Consider the following 16637-nt stretch of genomic DNA (forward strand, 5'->3'; position numbering starts at 1 on the left):
GACTCTTTGTGTTTTAATTGGTAGATATTCTGGATGATGGTTCACTCGTCACATTTATATACAAAATCAATACATATTATCACAAAGCTTGTAATTGGATCAGATGACAAGTTTTGTGGAGAGGTCAACTGAAATGCACGCGCAGAACTAGAGTCAACGAGAATGTTGATGGATGATTCTTTAATCTATATTGGGATTGCCATTCCTTTCGCTAGGTAGCTAAAGGTGACCGAGGAAAATGATGAGATCGTTATGTGAACAAGCTACAATCAATTTGTAGCAATAAATGCCAAACATTTCCGAACCTCAATCTAACGCATTTCCTCTTCTTCAACGGGAATGCTATTATACTCAACCGAGAAGGACCCGCCTGCCCCATCAGTAGTGGCAATATCATCTTGAGGTTTGCTCTCGTGTTGCACAACCAAGAACGACAAGAATACGATAGCTGCTCCAACCCAGTACATAGGGCTGGAGTATTGTGACTGTAGGACCATCTGTCCAACTAGGGAGAGTGGGATGGTCATACTGAGCCCGACAGTCACAATAAGCGGTGTGGTAAGAAGCATAGCGTAAGCCCAAGCAATGTCAGAGACAAATGATGCAAACGCGTTAGTCTGATAGGCGTGAGGTTAGCTACTTAAGACGCAACGATGAACAAGAGAGCTTGGAGTCATACCAGAATGATAGACCACACTCGCGACGTTTCGGGCATAGAGAAGGGCTCTATTCCCGTCCAGTGCATGATAAAAAAGCCAGGCCAGAGGAAGATAATGTTGAAAAACCCAACTAGTCCGAAGAACAATGGCATGTTTACCCGAGACTCGTCGCCGACTTGTTTCTTCATCACAACGGTGTAAAGACCGTACAGGATGGCACTGAACGCGGCCATGGCATCGCCAAGGGCAATCTCCCCTGGGGATTTGTGTGGGAATGAGCCTTCACTCCCATCCGTAGCATCACCTGTGTCTGGCGTGGAGAGATCGACGCGCGAAATCAGGATAATGCCAATCAGAGAAGCCAAAACACCCATGAGTTTGCGCATAGTAAACTTCTCAACACGGAGCAGGGAGCCGAAGACCATAGTCCATACACCTAAACAAGTGAGGGTCAGAAACAGATTTCGAACACATCCAAACAAGGGAATCCTTACCACTGGTGGAAGTTAGAATAGTTGTGCTCCCAACTGACGTGAATTGAAGGCACCCCATAGCGAAGTAATTTGCCTATCCAAGGTAGCTTCGGTCAGTTCACTTCCAACACACAAGCTACCACACCGTGAGGTGTACGACATACAGTAAACTATAACATTATGTTAGCCAGCTAATCATATATCTAAACCTCAAGGTGGTATGCTTACCCAGAGAAGACAAAACTGAATACTCAGTTTAGCCGTTGCTTTGAGGCCTAGTTTTCCGTTTGGAGAATCCTGTCTCTCCCGCGCGAATTGCCCATCCTCTTCATCGGAGCCGCTGCGCAGCATGCTCTCCTCCTCGGCCTTGGGGTCATGCGAATCCAAGTGATTCAAAAAGCTTCTTATCGAAGTAATCTGAGGGAGTTTCCCGAGGCGCCAAAGAGCCCATGTTCGACGAGCGACGATCAAAAGGAGGGGTATCATAAACATGGAGGTGTTTGTGTAAGTTACGAAGAAAGGTTTCGGGTATGTTTTGTCGGCGAAGATGGTCTGGATAGTATACGACGTGAATTAGCCAAATTTTTGCAACCATACATGCCTTTTGCGTTATGGGCTTTCGAAAAGAGGGCGCGCATACACTTCCAAGGAAATTCGAGGCTGTCCATAGCACAACCACCACCAGGAGCAGGATGATTCCTAATGTTCGCCGCGCTATTCCTAGTGGCATCGTGAGGTGCCCTTCAGGTGTGACCGAGGTCATGATGATTAAAAATTGTTTGTGAGGGGTGTTAGATTTGCGCGACTAGTCAGGGTCTAATGTGGCTAGAAACCTCGTGTCGCCGATGTCGCAATCGCTACGTTTGCAGCCGAGGATGCCGGGTTGGACGGGGTATTATTCGGGCTGGTGTCATCTGAAGCGCAACGAGCAATAGATCCCCGGTCCAAGACGAATGACGGTCACGAGCCTTCCTGCCTAAAGATATGCGAGCGAAGAAATCATGGGGCTAGATGCCAAGCATTGGCGAGATAAGGGTCCGGGTGGGGAGAAATGTAGTCGCGGCCGATCTCATTCGACGATGTCACTGACTCCGCACAATTACCGGAGCCACTTGTGATGTGCACACAATGGTTGTAATTAGGAGGAATTTGCCCTCGTGGTGGTACATATAGAGCTCATCTGATCGTACTGGATTATGGTAAAATAGCCGCGACCAACTGCCTATTAGGGAAGAATCAAGATAATATTGCAATAGCCCAACAAAGACATTATCTGCATTAAACTGAACCGATAAAAGCTTGAGCACGATACTTCTCTCTCAGGTGAATTCCACAATTGAAACCGAAGACATCTACAGGACACCGGGGGAAGGACAGAGTCATCCAAATTAAAACCTCGTGGTCTTCTCTACAGACTCAGAACCGGAGACCAACCAAATCGTGGGAGGAAAAAGGAATACAAAGGAAAAAGGCCGCTGGAACATCATGGGAATTGCAAGGGTATATCAACAGGCACATCCATCACGGTCATTGTCTAGATGGATGTTGATTGGGTCGCTGAATTCACCGCTAAATTCCTCGGCCTCTTCCTGGGCAAGTGCACTCCGTGCAATAACTGGACACTAATTAGCAAGATTGGAAGAAAAAAGGTAGGCGGCGGAATTTGAATCACCTTCAAACGCCTGCTCGACGTTGACAGCTTCCTTGGCACTGGTCTCGAAGTAGGGAATGTTACCCTTCGAGTGGCAGAAAGTCATGGCCCGTTTTGAGGAGATCATACGTTTGTTTTCCTCCACATCGATCTTGTTACCGATAACAACCTGCACGAAATCATCAGCACAGGCTAACAAATAATTCTTGCCTGCTGCTGTGGCGCACTGTGACGCACGAAAGAAGGAAAAGCAATGCGGAAACAACACTTACGAATGGGAAAGTCTCTGGGTCTCTTGGGCTTGCCTGGATCAGAAACTCATCCCGCCAGCTGTCGAGAGCCTCAAAACTCTTGGAGTTGTTCACATCGTAGACCAGGACACAGCAGTCGGCTCCACGGTAGAAGGCGACTCCCAACGACTGGAACCGTTCTTGGCCTGCAGTATCCCAAATCTGACACCTCCAAATCAGTTATTGCCCCTAACCACGATTGTGTTAGGGTCTCCAGGGCCTTACCTGCATTGTTACCAGTCGGTCGTCGACGAGAACTTCCTTTGTGAGGAAATCGGCTCCAATGGTAGCTTTGTAGCTTCCACTGAACTTCTTATTGACCTATTCATATCGAGAATTTGCGTGTTAGCGGTTATAGTATTCATAACCGACCGCGGTACGGCCGCAGAGCACATGTTGGGGCCGAGGTTGAACGGACATATTGGTTCATCAAACTTGTTTTTCCCACACCGCTGTCACCAAGGATGATAACCTAGATTTCCAATAAGCGCTTATGAACATAATAACCCCTTTTCTGGAGCATTGGGTGCGCGTCGCACGGAGCAGGTGCGGGGATCGTACCTTGAGGAGAACCTTCTTCCTTGACGCCATAATTGGGAACCGGCCAAGTGACCGAGTGTAAATGTGCGGGGGATAAACAAAAAATTCACTACTAAGTAAAGACTTATGATCAGTCTGCACTAAGTCTTTATAGAGCAGGTAAGGACAAGCCAGGAGAGTTGGAGTCGGGTTGAAGCCGGATTCGATGATGCATGAGGCCCAAGCGGTGGAGCAGGCGGTGGGCAACTGATAACGATTAGCGCGTCTCGCTCCCGAGGCGGCAAACAACCCCACTTCATCAAAGTGAGGTTCATCACTTGCTTGGAAAGGCTTATGGCCTACTGGAGGGAGGAATACTTGGCTGCCCTGACAGTCCGAGATCAACGAGAGAAAGCAACTGTTGCTCTTTACGATGCTTGTTAGTTTATCTTTGAAGCTCTTTGTTGAGCGATTGCGACTGACATCATTTACCAAATGTAGACACCCAGCTTGCAGATCGCACAAGCAAACTAGGAACAGCAGCAAAATGCCCCAGTCCTGCAATATCGCAGAGGGAAGCTCAGCCAACTGTCCCATCTTCTATAGTTGCACCATCCAGAAAGCAAAGATCAACTGAGCTGGTTCCTACCCCGACCGACCTTCTCAATGCTACCCGTGCAGACCTGTCCGAGGCACAGCGATCCCGCTCTGAATTACAAGATCGCTTGAATCGAGTGAAGACAGAAGTGGAAACACTTCGCAAAAAGAGTTCGCAAGAGGGCCGACGAATCAACGCCTTGGAAACCGAGAGAGCACATCTGAAGCTACGATTGAAAGACAGAGATGCGGAGCTGAAAGGGAAGGCCAAGCTGCTAGAGGTAGGCTATTTTGAAATTTATCTAGGCTTTCCAATCACGCAGGGGTGAGTGAGGGAAGGTGGCTAACAAGAATTATGTGCATTTCTGTAGGACTTCCAAGATGAATTAGCGACACTAACCCTCCAACTTAACATGGCCGAAGAACAATCAACTCGACTCAAAAATGAGAATCAAGACTTGGTTGATCGTTGGATGGCCAGAATGGGTAAAGAGGCTGAGGCTATGAACGACGCATCGAAGTATTCCTGACTAGTCCCAATACGCCGATCAGGTGACGGGGCAAGGTTGCTAGAAGAGACTGGAGCATAGCTTCTGACCTTGAATCGTGAGATGTAATGTGAAGTGCTAGATCCATGATCACGCAGCATATGCCAGGGCTTGCTGATTCTTCCACTCAGTGCCTGAACAGCAAGTGCTGTACTAAGCCCACGGCTCACGATCTTTCCTCCTATTATGGGATAGCTATATAATTAGCTAGCCTCAAAACCGCCATCGTCTCTTTGCAATTCCTTGAGTGCAATTGTTCACACAAAAGTCGGGATCAAATATTGACCTAATGCGGTCATGATGCGTCTAAAACATTATAATGTGAGAAGATCGAAAGCTCAAAAATCGATATTACACTTCGACACGTACCCCGTAAATCATTTATCAAGCTAGCTTTGATATCTACTGGTGCAAGATCTGATGATCGACAACGTCGATCCTAATATCCAATGGCAATCTAAAACAGTTGTCCCCGCATATGTAGGTCGTGTCAATTGCTGAGACGCCCAATTGATCGATAGTTCCCAACATTGAGGAACGGCGGGGCCGAACCAATCTTTTACTGTAAGGCTTGAACCAGAAGAGACAATCCATTTTGTACAGATCAAATTGTCAGAAATTGGTATCATACAAAAACTCAACAGGGACAGTATATCCAAGAACGGACAATGTAATGTACAAAAGTGCCAAAATGAAAAATGTATGTGCCATGCCACGATACCAAGCCAAGGAAGCCAATGAAAACTATGGCGTATTATCAATGAAGGCTTTGAGCCGAGAGCTGTCTTTAGTGGCGATGAAATATGTACCGCCAACGTCGGTCCAGCTGACATTGTTTGACCAGTAATTCTTCTGCTGGACTTTGAGGAGATTGATCGGGGAGTTCAGGTTGCGAGATTGGATTTTATGACCAGCCGGAACAAAGGACTTGAGTGAGACAATTTTGCAGCCTTCTTTCATGTCCAAAAAGTGATTGATCAGCTCGTTGTTCAATTGTGGGGTGAAAGCCTGGTTGTTGATGAGCACCACATCAGCCCGTTTCAAGACGCTGGTGATACTCTCTTGCTCGAGGAAATCACCTCGAACAAGATGAGTTTTACCTGGCGCAATTCCCCAAAGCCGGCATCGGGCCCTGAATTCGGATAGCTGCAAATCTGCCAAATCACATGCGTTTGCCATCATCTCACAACCCCAACTCTCACAGCCAACCTCCAGTGCCGCCTGAAGAACGACATTACCTACGCCCGAGCCTAGATCGACAAAGACGTGGCCTGATTTGAGCTTGGTTTCTTTGAAAATTGTGCTGATAAAGCGAGGGAGAAGCTCTCCGTAGACATTGTCCGTGCCATTCTCGTATTGCCGAAGGGACTCCACTTGAGGGGATACCGTGCGCGAATAGATTTGAGTGAGGATTCTTTCCACCCAAGGTAAACTAATGCCTTGTGTTGCATCCAAATGCCTCGCAAGACTGCCGTTGGTCCTTAATCGCTGGATAGCCTTGTTATAGTCATCGACCGCTTCCCGAAATTGGGTTTCAGATGTTATAGCCAAAGCCCGGCGCAAACGACGCTTGATCCCGGTCGTCTCATCATTGAATTGATCCGCCTCCTCACTGGGGATATAATTGTCGGCAACGGTTTCGATAACCTGAACAATGTCGTCGATAGGTCGGAATTCATCATTTTCTCGGGGAACCACGGAGTCGTATCTGACCGAGAAATGAATTAGCACATAAGTTACCAAACAAATCGTACCAAAAGGTGAAGTACCTCTCCTGCTGCGAAGCACTGGGGTATTGCAGAAGAATCTGTTTGGGCTTGGCCTCAGCGCCAAAGGCGGGTTTGAACTTGCCGGCCTTCTGACCCGATGTTATATCCGCGGCATGTATCATTTTAAACGGGCGAGATCCTTCTTCCAAAAACGCTTTCACCGAGCGGAGACGCCGCTCTGGGTCGGGTTCGGCGCTGGCGCTGGTCCTCACGCGTTTGTGCACTTCAAAGGAGGCCTCGGTATCACTTGCATCATCGTCGCTTGAGAGTCGTTGTTCGGGTGTCGGCCTTTTCCGAATGCGCGAGGAAGTACTCAGTCGATTTGCCGGGCGTGCATCGAGGTCACTGGAGACCGATCGAGATTTCAACGCTTGCGCCTTCCGGTTCCGCTCGGTCGAGGGCTGAACTCGAGGTGATCGAGTCTCCAAGGGTTGTGTGACCGAGCGTGTAGGAGCTGCAGGCCGGGTCTGCACGACCTTGCGAATTTGCGCCTTCTTTGGCTGTAGAGAGAAGGCCCCGGCCCCTCCTTTCTGAAGGTGGTCGAAAAAGCCCATATGGATAGGGAAAGATATACACAAACTAATGCAGAAAAGAAAAGATGGATGCAAAATATGCAACTAAAACGAATCAAAGAATATAGGAAGTATAATGCGAGCAAAATAGAGGAAGTGGGAGAAGAAAATAAAAGAGAATGGCTTATCGATTAAGGCGCCACTCGGGGAACCACGCGATCCCGCGTTCCTTGGCACTCCTCCTTGGCGGCTTTTTCTACAGCCTCATGCATGTCTTCTGTAGACATCTACGTGGATCTATCGACAAACAGGCTGTGCTGTTTTGAACATTCTAATCATCAAAAAATGAAGATTTGAGGATTTGACAAATTTTTGGAGAATGTACTCGTGGAAGAATGAACCCTGGGGTATCATAATTATTTTTGCTATGTTACTTGTCTGATTCAAACATTTGAACTATGAACACTGTCTCTATTTACCGGACTTCTTCTTCGCCAGTCTCTTCTCCGCACGAACGTCCTTCTTCATACGAGCGTCGACAATCTTGTACTTGCCCTTGACACCCTTGGGACGACCAGAGATACCCCGATTGGGACCCTTCGCAACCACGAGCTTGACTTCCTGCTTGGGCTTCTTCTTGGTTGCTCTGCTCATCAGTCTTGCGATGGCACCGGCCTTGTCTCGCTCGCTGAGGGCATCGTCCTCTGCCAGAAGCGCTGACTTCTTGCGCAGTTTCTCTAGTCTTTGAGCAGCCTTGTACTTCTTGCGTCCCTGGGCCTCCATGACCTTCTTGATCGGGCGTGCATTGATGGCACGCATCTTTTCTCTGATAGCGGCCGCGGCAGCCTTTGTGATGGGCCGGACAGGCTTGCTGTGCTTGTTCTCGTCGTCAAGGAACCATTCAGGAAGGCCGTCCACGTCGCGGAAGGCAAAGCGGTTGAAGCCATCGTCAACAATGTCAGTTGACTTCTTTTCTCCAGTAGCCATTGACTGCGCAAGGGCCATGGCTTCTGCGGTAATTATATCGATGTCTGCAGACGAAGAACAAATGTTAGTCGGGGCTTTGTTCATGTTTGGCATCAGTTACAACTTACCTAGCTGACCATTCGCTTTTAGAGGATCTTTTCCGCCCGTCTCTTCTGCATCGCTATCATCGGACTCATCGACCCAAACAGAATTCTTCTTTCCGTTCTTTTTTGTGTCCTTGATGTTCTTTTGCTTGAGGGCAGGAGTCTTCTCCTCTTCCTCCTCATCTTCATCCATCGCAAAGATGTTTTCTTCCTCTTCCTCTTCCGCCTCTTCTTCATTTGTGTCTTCTTCTTCTTCGTCCTCGCCCTCTTCTAGACCCTCGAAGATATCTTGATCGAAGAACAGGGAAGCATTGTTTGAAAGTTTCTTAGCCTCAAGTGCTTGATCGGTAGGGACAGTTTCTTCATCGGAATCCTCCTCCTCTTCCTCATCACTGCTGCCTTTCTCTCTGTCAGAAAAGCCCTCCCACTCGTCAACCTCGTATTGCTTGCGTGTCTTCTTGGCACGCAATTTCGAATCTTTGTCCTCCATGCGGCCGGTGTACTGCTCATACATGTGGTCGAGCTCCCTTTCGAGGCGGTCCTCCTCGTCGTCGCTCTCTTCGGTTTCGGACTCAGACTCGCTTTCACTTCCGCTCTCGGCGGGAAGATCACGAGCATTGACAACCGCATCTCTAGCATTCTCCCGGTCGACGCGTCTCAAAGTGAAGGTGGAGTCTTCGCCTCCCATGCCAAGCTGCTCCATACCAATTTCCATGGGGGTAGTCATGTTCATCTGCATTCGAATGATGTCCTTGCGCTTTTTTTCATTCTCCTTGCGCCTTTCTTTCTTGCCTTTGGCGGTCTGTGCCTCCCGCATGCGGATCAAGTCTTCCTGGATCTGTAGTTCCTCGTCCATAGGGGCCACCTCGGCCACTTCTTCTGCCTCGCCTTCCTGGGTTGGCTTCTTTTTGACGACAAGTCCGAACTTTTCACGACACTTTATACGCCATCTGAGCAAGTTACGGAACTCCTTTTTGCCCAGGATCTTCAAATCCTCACAGCAAGTTCGAATCTCATCTGTTGTTTCCTCCAAACGGTCCAGTGTGGACAGCGCAAGATCTCCACCTGGTGGTTGCTGGAAGCTAAGTTTGTTGTAGCCACCCAAGATAGAGATAGGATCCATGGAGTTGATGAACTCTGTCACTGGGAGCTCCTTGTGTTGGGTGTAATCACCCTCTTCGTAACCCTCACGCTTGCGCTTCTTTTTTTCTGGGTTGAAAACCTTTGCTTCGTAGTTGGGTGTGGGAGCGGTAAGTTCAGCAAAGACGTGCTTCGGATCGAGGAACTTCGGGTCGATGCGCTTGGGGGCCTTGAATCCGCGGCAAACGACGAAAATTTCGGCAGAGACATTTCGGGACGAAGGAGGCTTGGTTGCTTCAACAGAATTGAACAGCTGCTTGAAAACCCACAGCAGGGGGTTGTAATCCTTGGACCGGAAGACTTTGGTAACGAAGGTTCCACCCTCGCCCAAGAAATCAGTGGCCAGTCTCAGGGACTCCAGAACTAGTTCTGCCTGGGAGAAAGCATCCTGAACCCAGGCGGCACCAACGTTGGGGGCACCATCGTGAAGCACTACATCTGCTTTCCAGTGCTTGATGTGGGATCGAATCGTTGCGCGACACTTGTCCGTTGTGATATCGCTCTGGAAAGTAATGGCCCGTGGAATTGGTTTAATGGGGGAGAGATCGACACCAATGATAAGACTCTGCGCGGGCATGTACTCTGCAGCGACTTGACACCAGGACTGCTCGGTTGTTAGAGAAAAGACTTGGGATAGAGGGTACCATTTGTGGATACTTACACCAGGCGCAGCGCAAAGATCGATACAAACTCTGCTTTTCTCCAAAAATCCATATTTCTGGTTCAATTGGATTAACTTGAACGCGGCACGGGCTCTGTAACCCTTCTCTTTGGCAAGTCGATACCACTTATCCAAACGACCTTTTCCATGCTGCAAATAGTCAGTACGTGGAGTGATGCAAGCTGAGAGAAAAGTTAATTATACCTTTTTCTGGATCGCCATTTTGAAGGAAAGCCAGTCTCAGTAGACCAGAAAATCCTTTTCAAATGACCGGGGAAATAGAATTGTATACTTTTTTCTATGGAAGAAGATCCGAGAAAAAAAAAAGTTGCAATACTTATCGCTCACCGCCTTTGAATTGATTCTCCAGTTTGTTGCCTGAGGCTAAAAGCCAGCGTCAGCCATGTGACGTGATATTACTCAGGCACCCCAGTCACTTCCAAGGTTGTGGCGCTTGGAAGATGCTTTATCACTTGGGTTCGTCCGTCTAACTATAGACCTGATGTTTTTCAACCTACCTCCATGACGCCCAAGGGATCTCGCAAGAGAGTGAAGACCAACCCCTCTGGTGTGGACTCACCGGCTGGACTGAGCGGTGATGGCCGAGACCGCTCAGGTTCCCAGTCACAGGGGTACAATGCTGTAAGCTCTTTGTGACCAGAACAGACATTTCTTTTGTCGTTTTTTTACTTCTTTTTGTCTTTTTTGCTGATCAAATGTCGTTCAAATAGAGCTGGTACCCCGGGTCTTGGTCTTCCACTGCGAGAGTGTCTAAAGCAGCTCCAGTTACCGAGGTTGCCCGTGAGAGCATTTCAGCGGCCAAAACTGTAGCATCGAACGTCACCAACTCATCAGCTTCTCTTCTGAATACCCCAACAAAGAATCTATACCCTTCCATTCATCTTACGCGAAAGGCGGGCGCCTCGACCAGGTCTCTACCCGCTGATGCTACCACCACCCGAATCAACATCGCATCGGATGGTTCGGCTTCCACTACAGCTGCCGACGATACCGAAGAATCCAGGGCTATAGAACCGGCAAAACCTGACAAAGAATTACTTGACGAGAGTGGCGTTAAGTCGCTAGAGGAACCAGTCAAGGAACGGGAAGCCACCCCTGAAGCTGATCCCAGCACCTCGCATGCGGGATCTACAAAGGACCCCCAGCAATCTAGTGGTTGGCTCTCATGGATATATGGATCATCAGCTACATCCAAAGTTGCTGCAAATGTCCCAGTATCTACGCACGCCGTGGACCATCAAGTGGCCGAAAACCAAATGGCAGAGCAGGGTGTTGAACCTACTGTGATAGATTATGCATCACGGGAAGAAGAACTGGAACTGGAGCCAGAGCAGATAATAGATACCGTTGAAGGTATACCCACATCCCAAAAACGATCGTGGCTTCAGATGTGGTATGGTACAAATACATTGTGCAAGCAAGAAGACCCACCATCTACAGAATCCACAATCTCCCGTTCCGCGAATCACAATCCCACCGAGACTCCCTCCACAAACATGGCACTGCAGGATCCCCACCATGGGCCAGCAGAACCAGCTGGTGGACCGCAGACCCCAGTTGGAACCACGAGATCATCGGGCTGGTCATTCTGGTCCAAAGATCCAAAAAAGGTCGGGCCCTCTGATAAACTCCAGGAAGGCGAAGCTATTGAGGCGTCAATGGGACAGAACTTGTCATCAAAGCGTACAGCACTTGAATCAGATGCAGATTCAAATGTCAACATCACACAGAAAAGCACTATCAAAATCAAGCCCCAAAAAGACAACTGTCTCAAAGATGGATCTGCTGTGTCCACCATTGAGAGCACTTCTACATCTATGCCGCCTGTTGAACCTCGACCAGCCGATACCAGTACTTCAAAACACTTGCAGCAAACTCTCCCCAACCAAGTACTGCCGAAGTTCGAAGAAACCTATACGTTTGAGCAACCGCCCTCCATCTTGCAGAGCCTTGGTCGACTTCTGCATTATGGGAAAGGGCCAGAGGTCAGGCATGTCAGCAGGGTCCGAGATCCTCTGCATGTGAGACGCGCTTTGGCTATCGGTGTTCATGGGTATTTCCCCGCTCCTTTCATTCGAAACTTACTCGGACAGCCCACTGGGACATCTATCCGGTTCTCCAATATGGCAGCAGATGCTATCCGGAACTACACAGAGGGATATGGCTACTCTTGCAGTATTGAAAAGATTGCATTGGAAGGAGAAGGTCGAATTGCGGAGCGAGTGGATCTCCTGTGGAAGCTGCTTCTAAATTGGATGGAGGAGATCCGCAAGGCTGATTTCATCTTGTTCGCATGTCACAGTCAAGGTGTGCCGGTAACAATTATGCTAGTTGCAAAGTTGATACAGTTCGGCTGTCTTGACGTCAAACGGGTCGGAATCTGCGCCATGGCGGGTGTGAACCTAGGCCCCTTCCCGGATTATCGCTCTCGGTGGATCAGTGGATCGGCTGGAGAGCTGTTCGAATTTGCACTACCTTTCAGCAAGGTGTCAAAAGAGTACGAAGCTGCTCTCAAATGTGCTCTCAATTTTGGTGTTCGCATCTGTTACATCGGAAGTATTGATGATCAACTAGTTTCACTGGAGGTGAGCACATTTCTTGATATATTACCAGCTCTGAAGTTGCTCACTTGCCCCTAGTCCTCTCTCTTCTCGCCTATCACCCACCCTTATGTCTACCGCGCTGTCTTCGTGGATGGCCGAGTCCACGCCCCAAGCTTGTAAGCAACCCCATCACCCAGTCCTTCTCGATTAACAAAGCTAATACCAAACCCCAGCCTTTCCCATCTAGTTGGCTTCGCCCTCAAACTTCGCAACCTTGGTATCCCGGACCACGGTCTAATCCGCGAACTAAGTACCCCATTAGCAGGAAGTTTATACTCAGGAGAGGGACATTCTCGGCTGTACGACGATGAAGCTGTGTACTTGTAGGTTCCAGCCATGAATCCCTACGTGCGTCCAAATCTGACAGTATCTTCCAGCATGGCCATAGAATTTGCACTCGAGACTTCTTCCGCGCCAGACTCCGCGCTCAGCGTCATACGAGCTAGCAGCTCCGCTACGCCAAATCCGTACATTCTTCCCTTCGCCATGCGCGGACTGCTGGAAGAGGAATATGTGCGCCGAGAACTTCACGACGAGACTATGGAATTGCTCAGGCAATTTGACGACTGGAAACCTTCTAGCAAGGTTCTGAAAGATGTGAAGTTTAGACTAGAAGGTATCCGGTCAAAACTCTAGCTAGGTTTGTTAGCCAGGAATTAGAAGGTCTCTTGCTTGGGGGTGGGGGGGGGGGGGGGGGGGGGATTAGCGGTCTACTAGATGCAAATAAACGTTCTCTTTCAAGTACTTGCTGCCGTCGCATCTAAATCCAATTATGACCTTCTTATACATCAAGTGGAAATTTGCACTTCTCTAATGGAATTGCATTGTGGTACCAGTTGTATTTCATAGACATATAATAAACCTGTCTACCAACGAAGGGAATCATATTTGTATTATGTCTGAGATGCCCAAAAACGCCGCGATTCTGCTGATTGAGCAGGGAATAAAAATAGTGGAGAATCCAGTCGTAACAAGAGAGGAGGGGATCGTTATTTAAATGCAGATGGCAACCTTGAAAGCGTCGGAAAAAGAAACCGGAATGGCCAAAAAAAACCCCCCTTCTGGTTAAGCAGATGCTAGTTGGAACGCCGTTTTGTATGCACCCTCGATTTCATCTAAACAAAAACGTTAGCGCGAAGACCGCATACCAGACGAAGATAGAAACACCAACCTCTCATCCCATCCAAAGCTTCAAAAGCAATCGAATAATTCGACACGGCTCCGATAATCCGCTCTAAACCCTGCCGTAGTTCCTCAATGAGCTGGCCAGTCGAATCCCCCCCGCCTTGCTCATTACCCGGGCTGTCAGGCGCAAGCTGCTTCGCCACGCGTGCCTTGTAGTAGATCATGAACATGGCATAGCTACTTTGCATCAGACAGCATGCGAAAGAGGGCATGGTCCGGGGTAACGTGCGGCCCTGCTGCTGTTGGGGATCTAAGAGAGGCTGTGGGACGGGCAGACTGTGGAACATGCGGGAGATGACGAGTGAGGCATGAAGACAGATCTTCGCGGACTGCTGTGTGCTGTAGGGGAACCCGGGTGCGAAGGGATATTGTGAGTACTGGGGCGCGTACGAACTGATTCCCGGGTGGATGTCCGATGAAGTAGAGGATTCGGATGGAGTCATGTATTCTGTCGAGGCTGCTCGTTCAAAGTTGCTTAGGTTTGAGCAGGAGCAGGTGACGTTGTGGATGCCAGAGGGTTTGGTGCTGACGGTTGTAGCGGCGTTGTTTTGGTTTGCTGCTGTCAGGTCGCAATGCCTTTTGATGAACAGGGGGATGTCCGAAAAGGCTCGGAAGCGGTGCGTTTTGATTTGTGCACTGGGGTCATTGTTAGCTGGATTGACATAGGTATGAACGGGCGATCAGCTCGAACCTGGATAGCTTTATTCTGGATATTGCGCGTATGCTTTGTGCTGTTATGGATTCGTTGTGATCGCCGAAATCGGATGCCTGGGGTAGAAGGGGGAGTAGCTCCGCTTGTGCAATCACGGAGTGGGTCCAGGCATCCAGTTGCTGCATTCGTTCGAACATATAGTACATCCCTGATTGGGACGAGAGGCATTTGTTCAGATCCCCAATAAACTGAGTTGCTGACACAAGCACTTGTTGGGCTTGTATAAAAATAGCCCAACCCTGAAGACCGGTTAGCAGTAAGAAGATGGATAATCAAGAGATCTTGAAGGAGTACCAACCTCAGTGTCTGATGAAAACGATGGATATGGAGTCGTGAACTGCGGGTCATTGATGACAATGGCAGGCATCTGTTTCCGTATTAGCCCCAGACCATGTTTGAAGAGCTATACTACTCACCGTAGTGCTAACAATAGATCCTTGCATTACACAATAATACTAAACCATAATCAGTTTAGGAATCCATGAAAGATGAGGGATACAAACCGTCATCCACCAGGCTCTCCGTCGCGCCTCCGAAAATTCATCATTCCCGTTTTGAGCATGAAGTGACTTGTCCAAAGCAATCGCAAGAGCCTGGCCAGCACGATATCGCATCTTGAGCAAGTTGCCGCGTTGGGAGTATTCATAAACTGAAAGTACCAAGAGAGCCAGGAGGCACTCATAGTCCACCGGAGTTTGCGAGTGGAATCTTTCCCGACCAACAAAAGGACGTGCGGCAGACAATGCCTGTCCGGGATCAGTGGAGGACACATCAAGATCACACTCCGTTTCGATTGTTGAATGGGCCAGTTGGGCGAATGTATGCGCATACGTTCTGCGCTGCAGAACAGACGCCGCGGACGATGGCTCAAGATCACTTGGATGCGGAATCAGCGCCAAGACTGCAGATAGTGCAAGACTTAGAGGTGACCGGGGCCGGTACATCATCGTTGGTTCAGATGTACTCGAACATGGGACAGAGCAGTTCAACGGCCGATCTCGGCATGGTGGTGATGCCCGTGGCGGAAGAATGGGGAAATAGTTGTGAATAAAGTCGTAGTAGGCATTTAATCTAGTGATGTTAGGCCATGTATCACAACTTGCAGAAAGATACTTACATCTCAGGCTCGCTTCCATACGTCCTTACGAAAGGTTGAGCGTTATTCAGGGGTGGTGTAATCAAAGGCACCTGCATGTGCGACTGGCTACCATCACCAGTGAAGAAGCTTTGGAACATGGAGGGAATTTCAGATTGGAAATCTAGATGTCTCAAACCTGCGCCAGGCAGAGAGAGTTCATCAATCTGGTTGAACATTCCCGGTGCTAAATTTCAGTAAGCATATCGCTTTTGGGGGGGGGGGGGGGGGGAGGGGTATGAGGCCGACGACATACTTTCTTCAAACTCCGGGGGGGAGGGAATAGCATTATACAGAGCATCGTCATGTCTCGATTCCTGTTCTGGTGATAAGGAGGACTTCTTCTTCTTTTTGCGTGGCCCGCCTCGTTTGCTAGGTAAATAAGAACATTCCCTGTCTTTGCTCACGCACTAAAGTGAAAGTCAGTCTATGCAATGAACATTGAACAGTCGCGATCCACTATATAAACGATCAAAAAGCACTGGAAGTACAGAGTACAAAGAGAACGCACATTTGCGCATGGCATCTGGCCGCCACATCGTGTTCTCGAAGCCCGACTAGAATAATATTAGTGGAGAAGTTCCTCCCTTTTTTTTCACGGGATTTGCTCACCAAGGCAGACAGGCTACCTTAACTGGTGGTTTAGCAAACTTCTTGCGAACCGACCGAGGCGCCGTCGAGGCCAGCCCGTTATAATTGTGAAAAGGGTCGACCATGGTGATACTAGATATGGGGTACCTCCAATAATCTACAGAACCATTGATTTGAAAATGCACCTCCTGGGTGTCTTTGCAACCGAATCCTAGTTGAGATGGATCATTTTGCGGGCTTAATGAAAATCGCAAGTCCGAAAGGGCGCTGATATAGAGACTTCCGTGTAATTGCTTGATCTTCGCAAATCCCGAGCCGTGGGGAGGTTCGGGATCTGCTTTTTCGTAATTCAGCACAGAGGCGATCAAGTCCAACCCCAAATTGGATGGTGCCAAAAATGTTGGGTATATGTAGAATATTCCAAACGGATAATTTTTGAATTGATCGGGAGATGTTTTCCTTCTTCTTCCTCGACACAACGGGAAGAGAGACAGAGAAAAA

At 48.7% G+C, this 16637-nt stretch overlaps 7 protein-coding genes across 7 annotated transcripts; 2 read left to right on the forward strand and 5 right to left on the reverse strand.

The window, feature by feature from the left end:
• Positions 1–311: 311 nt before the first annotated feature.
• On the reverse strand, positions 312–1895 carry Pdw03_8034 (Drug/metabolite transporter; the record flags this gene model as incomplete). The annotated part of the gene is made up of 6 exons (XM_014677692.2): positions 312–617; positions 680–1095; positions 1154–1226; positions 1297–1302; positions 1361–1684; positions 1773–1895. 6 exons carry the CDS (start codon positions 1893–1895, stop codon positions 312–314), a joined length of 1248 nt encoding a protein of 415 aa, XP_014533178.2.
• Positions 1896–2637: 742 nt separating this feature from the next.
• Positions 2638–3664, reverse strand: Pdw03_8035 (Rab small monomeric GTPase Rab7, putative; the record flags this gene model as incomplete). The annotated part of the gene is made up of 6 exons (XM_014677693.1): positions 2638–2747; positions 2805–2952; positions 3056–3235; positions 3299–3394; positions 3492–3545; positions 3635–3664. 6 exons carry the CDS (start codon positions 3662–3664, stop codon positions 2638–2640), a joined length of 618 nt encoding a protein of 205 aa, XP_014533179.1.
• Positions 3665–3946: 282 nt separating this feature from the next.
• Pdw03_8036 (Atg16p) lies at positions 3947–4719 on the forward strand (the record flags this gene model as incomplete). Its single annotated transcript, XM_014677694.1, has 3 exons — positions 3947–4031; positions 4094–4470; positions 4561–4719. The coding sequence occupies 3 exons, from the start codon at positions 3947–3949 to the stop codon at positions 4717–4719; spliced, it is 621 nt and encodes a 206-aa protein (XP_014533180.1).
• Positions 4720–5481: 762 nt separating this feature from the next.
• On the reverse strand, positions 5482–7060 carry Pdw03_8037 (Histone-lysine N-methyltransferase, H3 lysine-79 specific; the record flags this gene model as incomplete). The annotated part of the gene is made up of 2 exons (XM_014677695.1): positions 5482–6445; positions 6507–7060. 2 exons carry the CDS (start codon positions 7058–7060, stop codon positions 5482–5484), a joined length of 1518 nt encoding a protein of 505 aa, XP_014533181.1.
• A 429-nt stretch (positions 7061–7489) lies between these two features.
• On the reverse strand, positions 7490–10111 carry Pdw03_8038 (AdoMet-dependent rRNA methyltransferase spb1; the record flags this gene model as incomplete). The annotated part of the gene is made up of 4 exons (XM_014677696.1): positions 7490–8049; positions 8113–9832; positions 9890–10039; positions 10094–10111. The coding sequence occupies 4 exons, from the start codon at positions 10109–10111 to the stop codon at positions 7490–7492; spliced, it is 2448 nt and encodes an 815-aa protein (XP_014533182.1).
• A 300-nt stretch (positions 10112–10411) lies between these two features.
• Positions 10412–13149, forward strand: Pdw03_8039 (Neuromodulin; the record flags this gene model as incomplete). The annotated part of the gene is made up of 5 exons (XM_014677697.1): positions 10412–10531; positions 10621–12495; positions 12550–12629; positions 12687–12836; positions 12891–13149. 5 exons carry the CDS (start codon positions 10412–10414, stop codon positions 13147–13149), a joined length of 2484 nt encoding a protein of 827 aa, XP_014533183.1.
• Positions 13150–13578: 429 nt separating this feature from the next.
• On the reverse strand, positions 13579–16261 carry Pdw03_8040 (Zn(2)-C6 fungal-type DNA-binding domain; the record flags this gene model as incomplete). Its single annotated transcript, XM_014677698.2, has 10 exons — positions 13579–13628; positions 13685–14334; positions 14390–14649; positions 14709–14777; positions 14827–14865; positions 14914–15481; positions 15528–15732; positions 15802–15955; positions 16057–16102; positions 16158–16261. 10 exons carry the CDS (start codon positions 16259–16261, stop codon positions 13579–13581), a joined length of 2145 nt encoding a protein of 714 aa, XP_014533184.2.
• Positions 16262–16637: the final 376 nt, after the last annotated feature.

Source organism: Penicillium digitatum, chromosome 3 (genome assembly GCF_016767815.1).
Source record: "Penicillium digitatum chromosome 3, complete sequence".
Lineage (NCBI taxonomy): Eukaryota > Fungi > Ascomycota > Eurotiomycetes > Eurotiales > Aspergillaceae > Penicillium > Penicillium digitatum.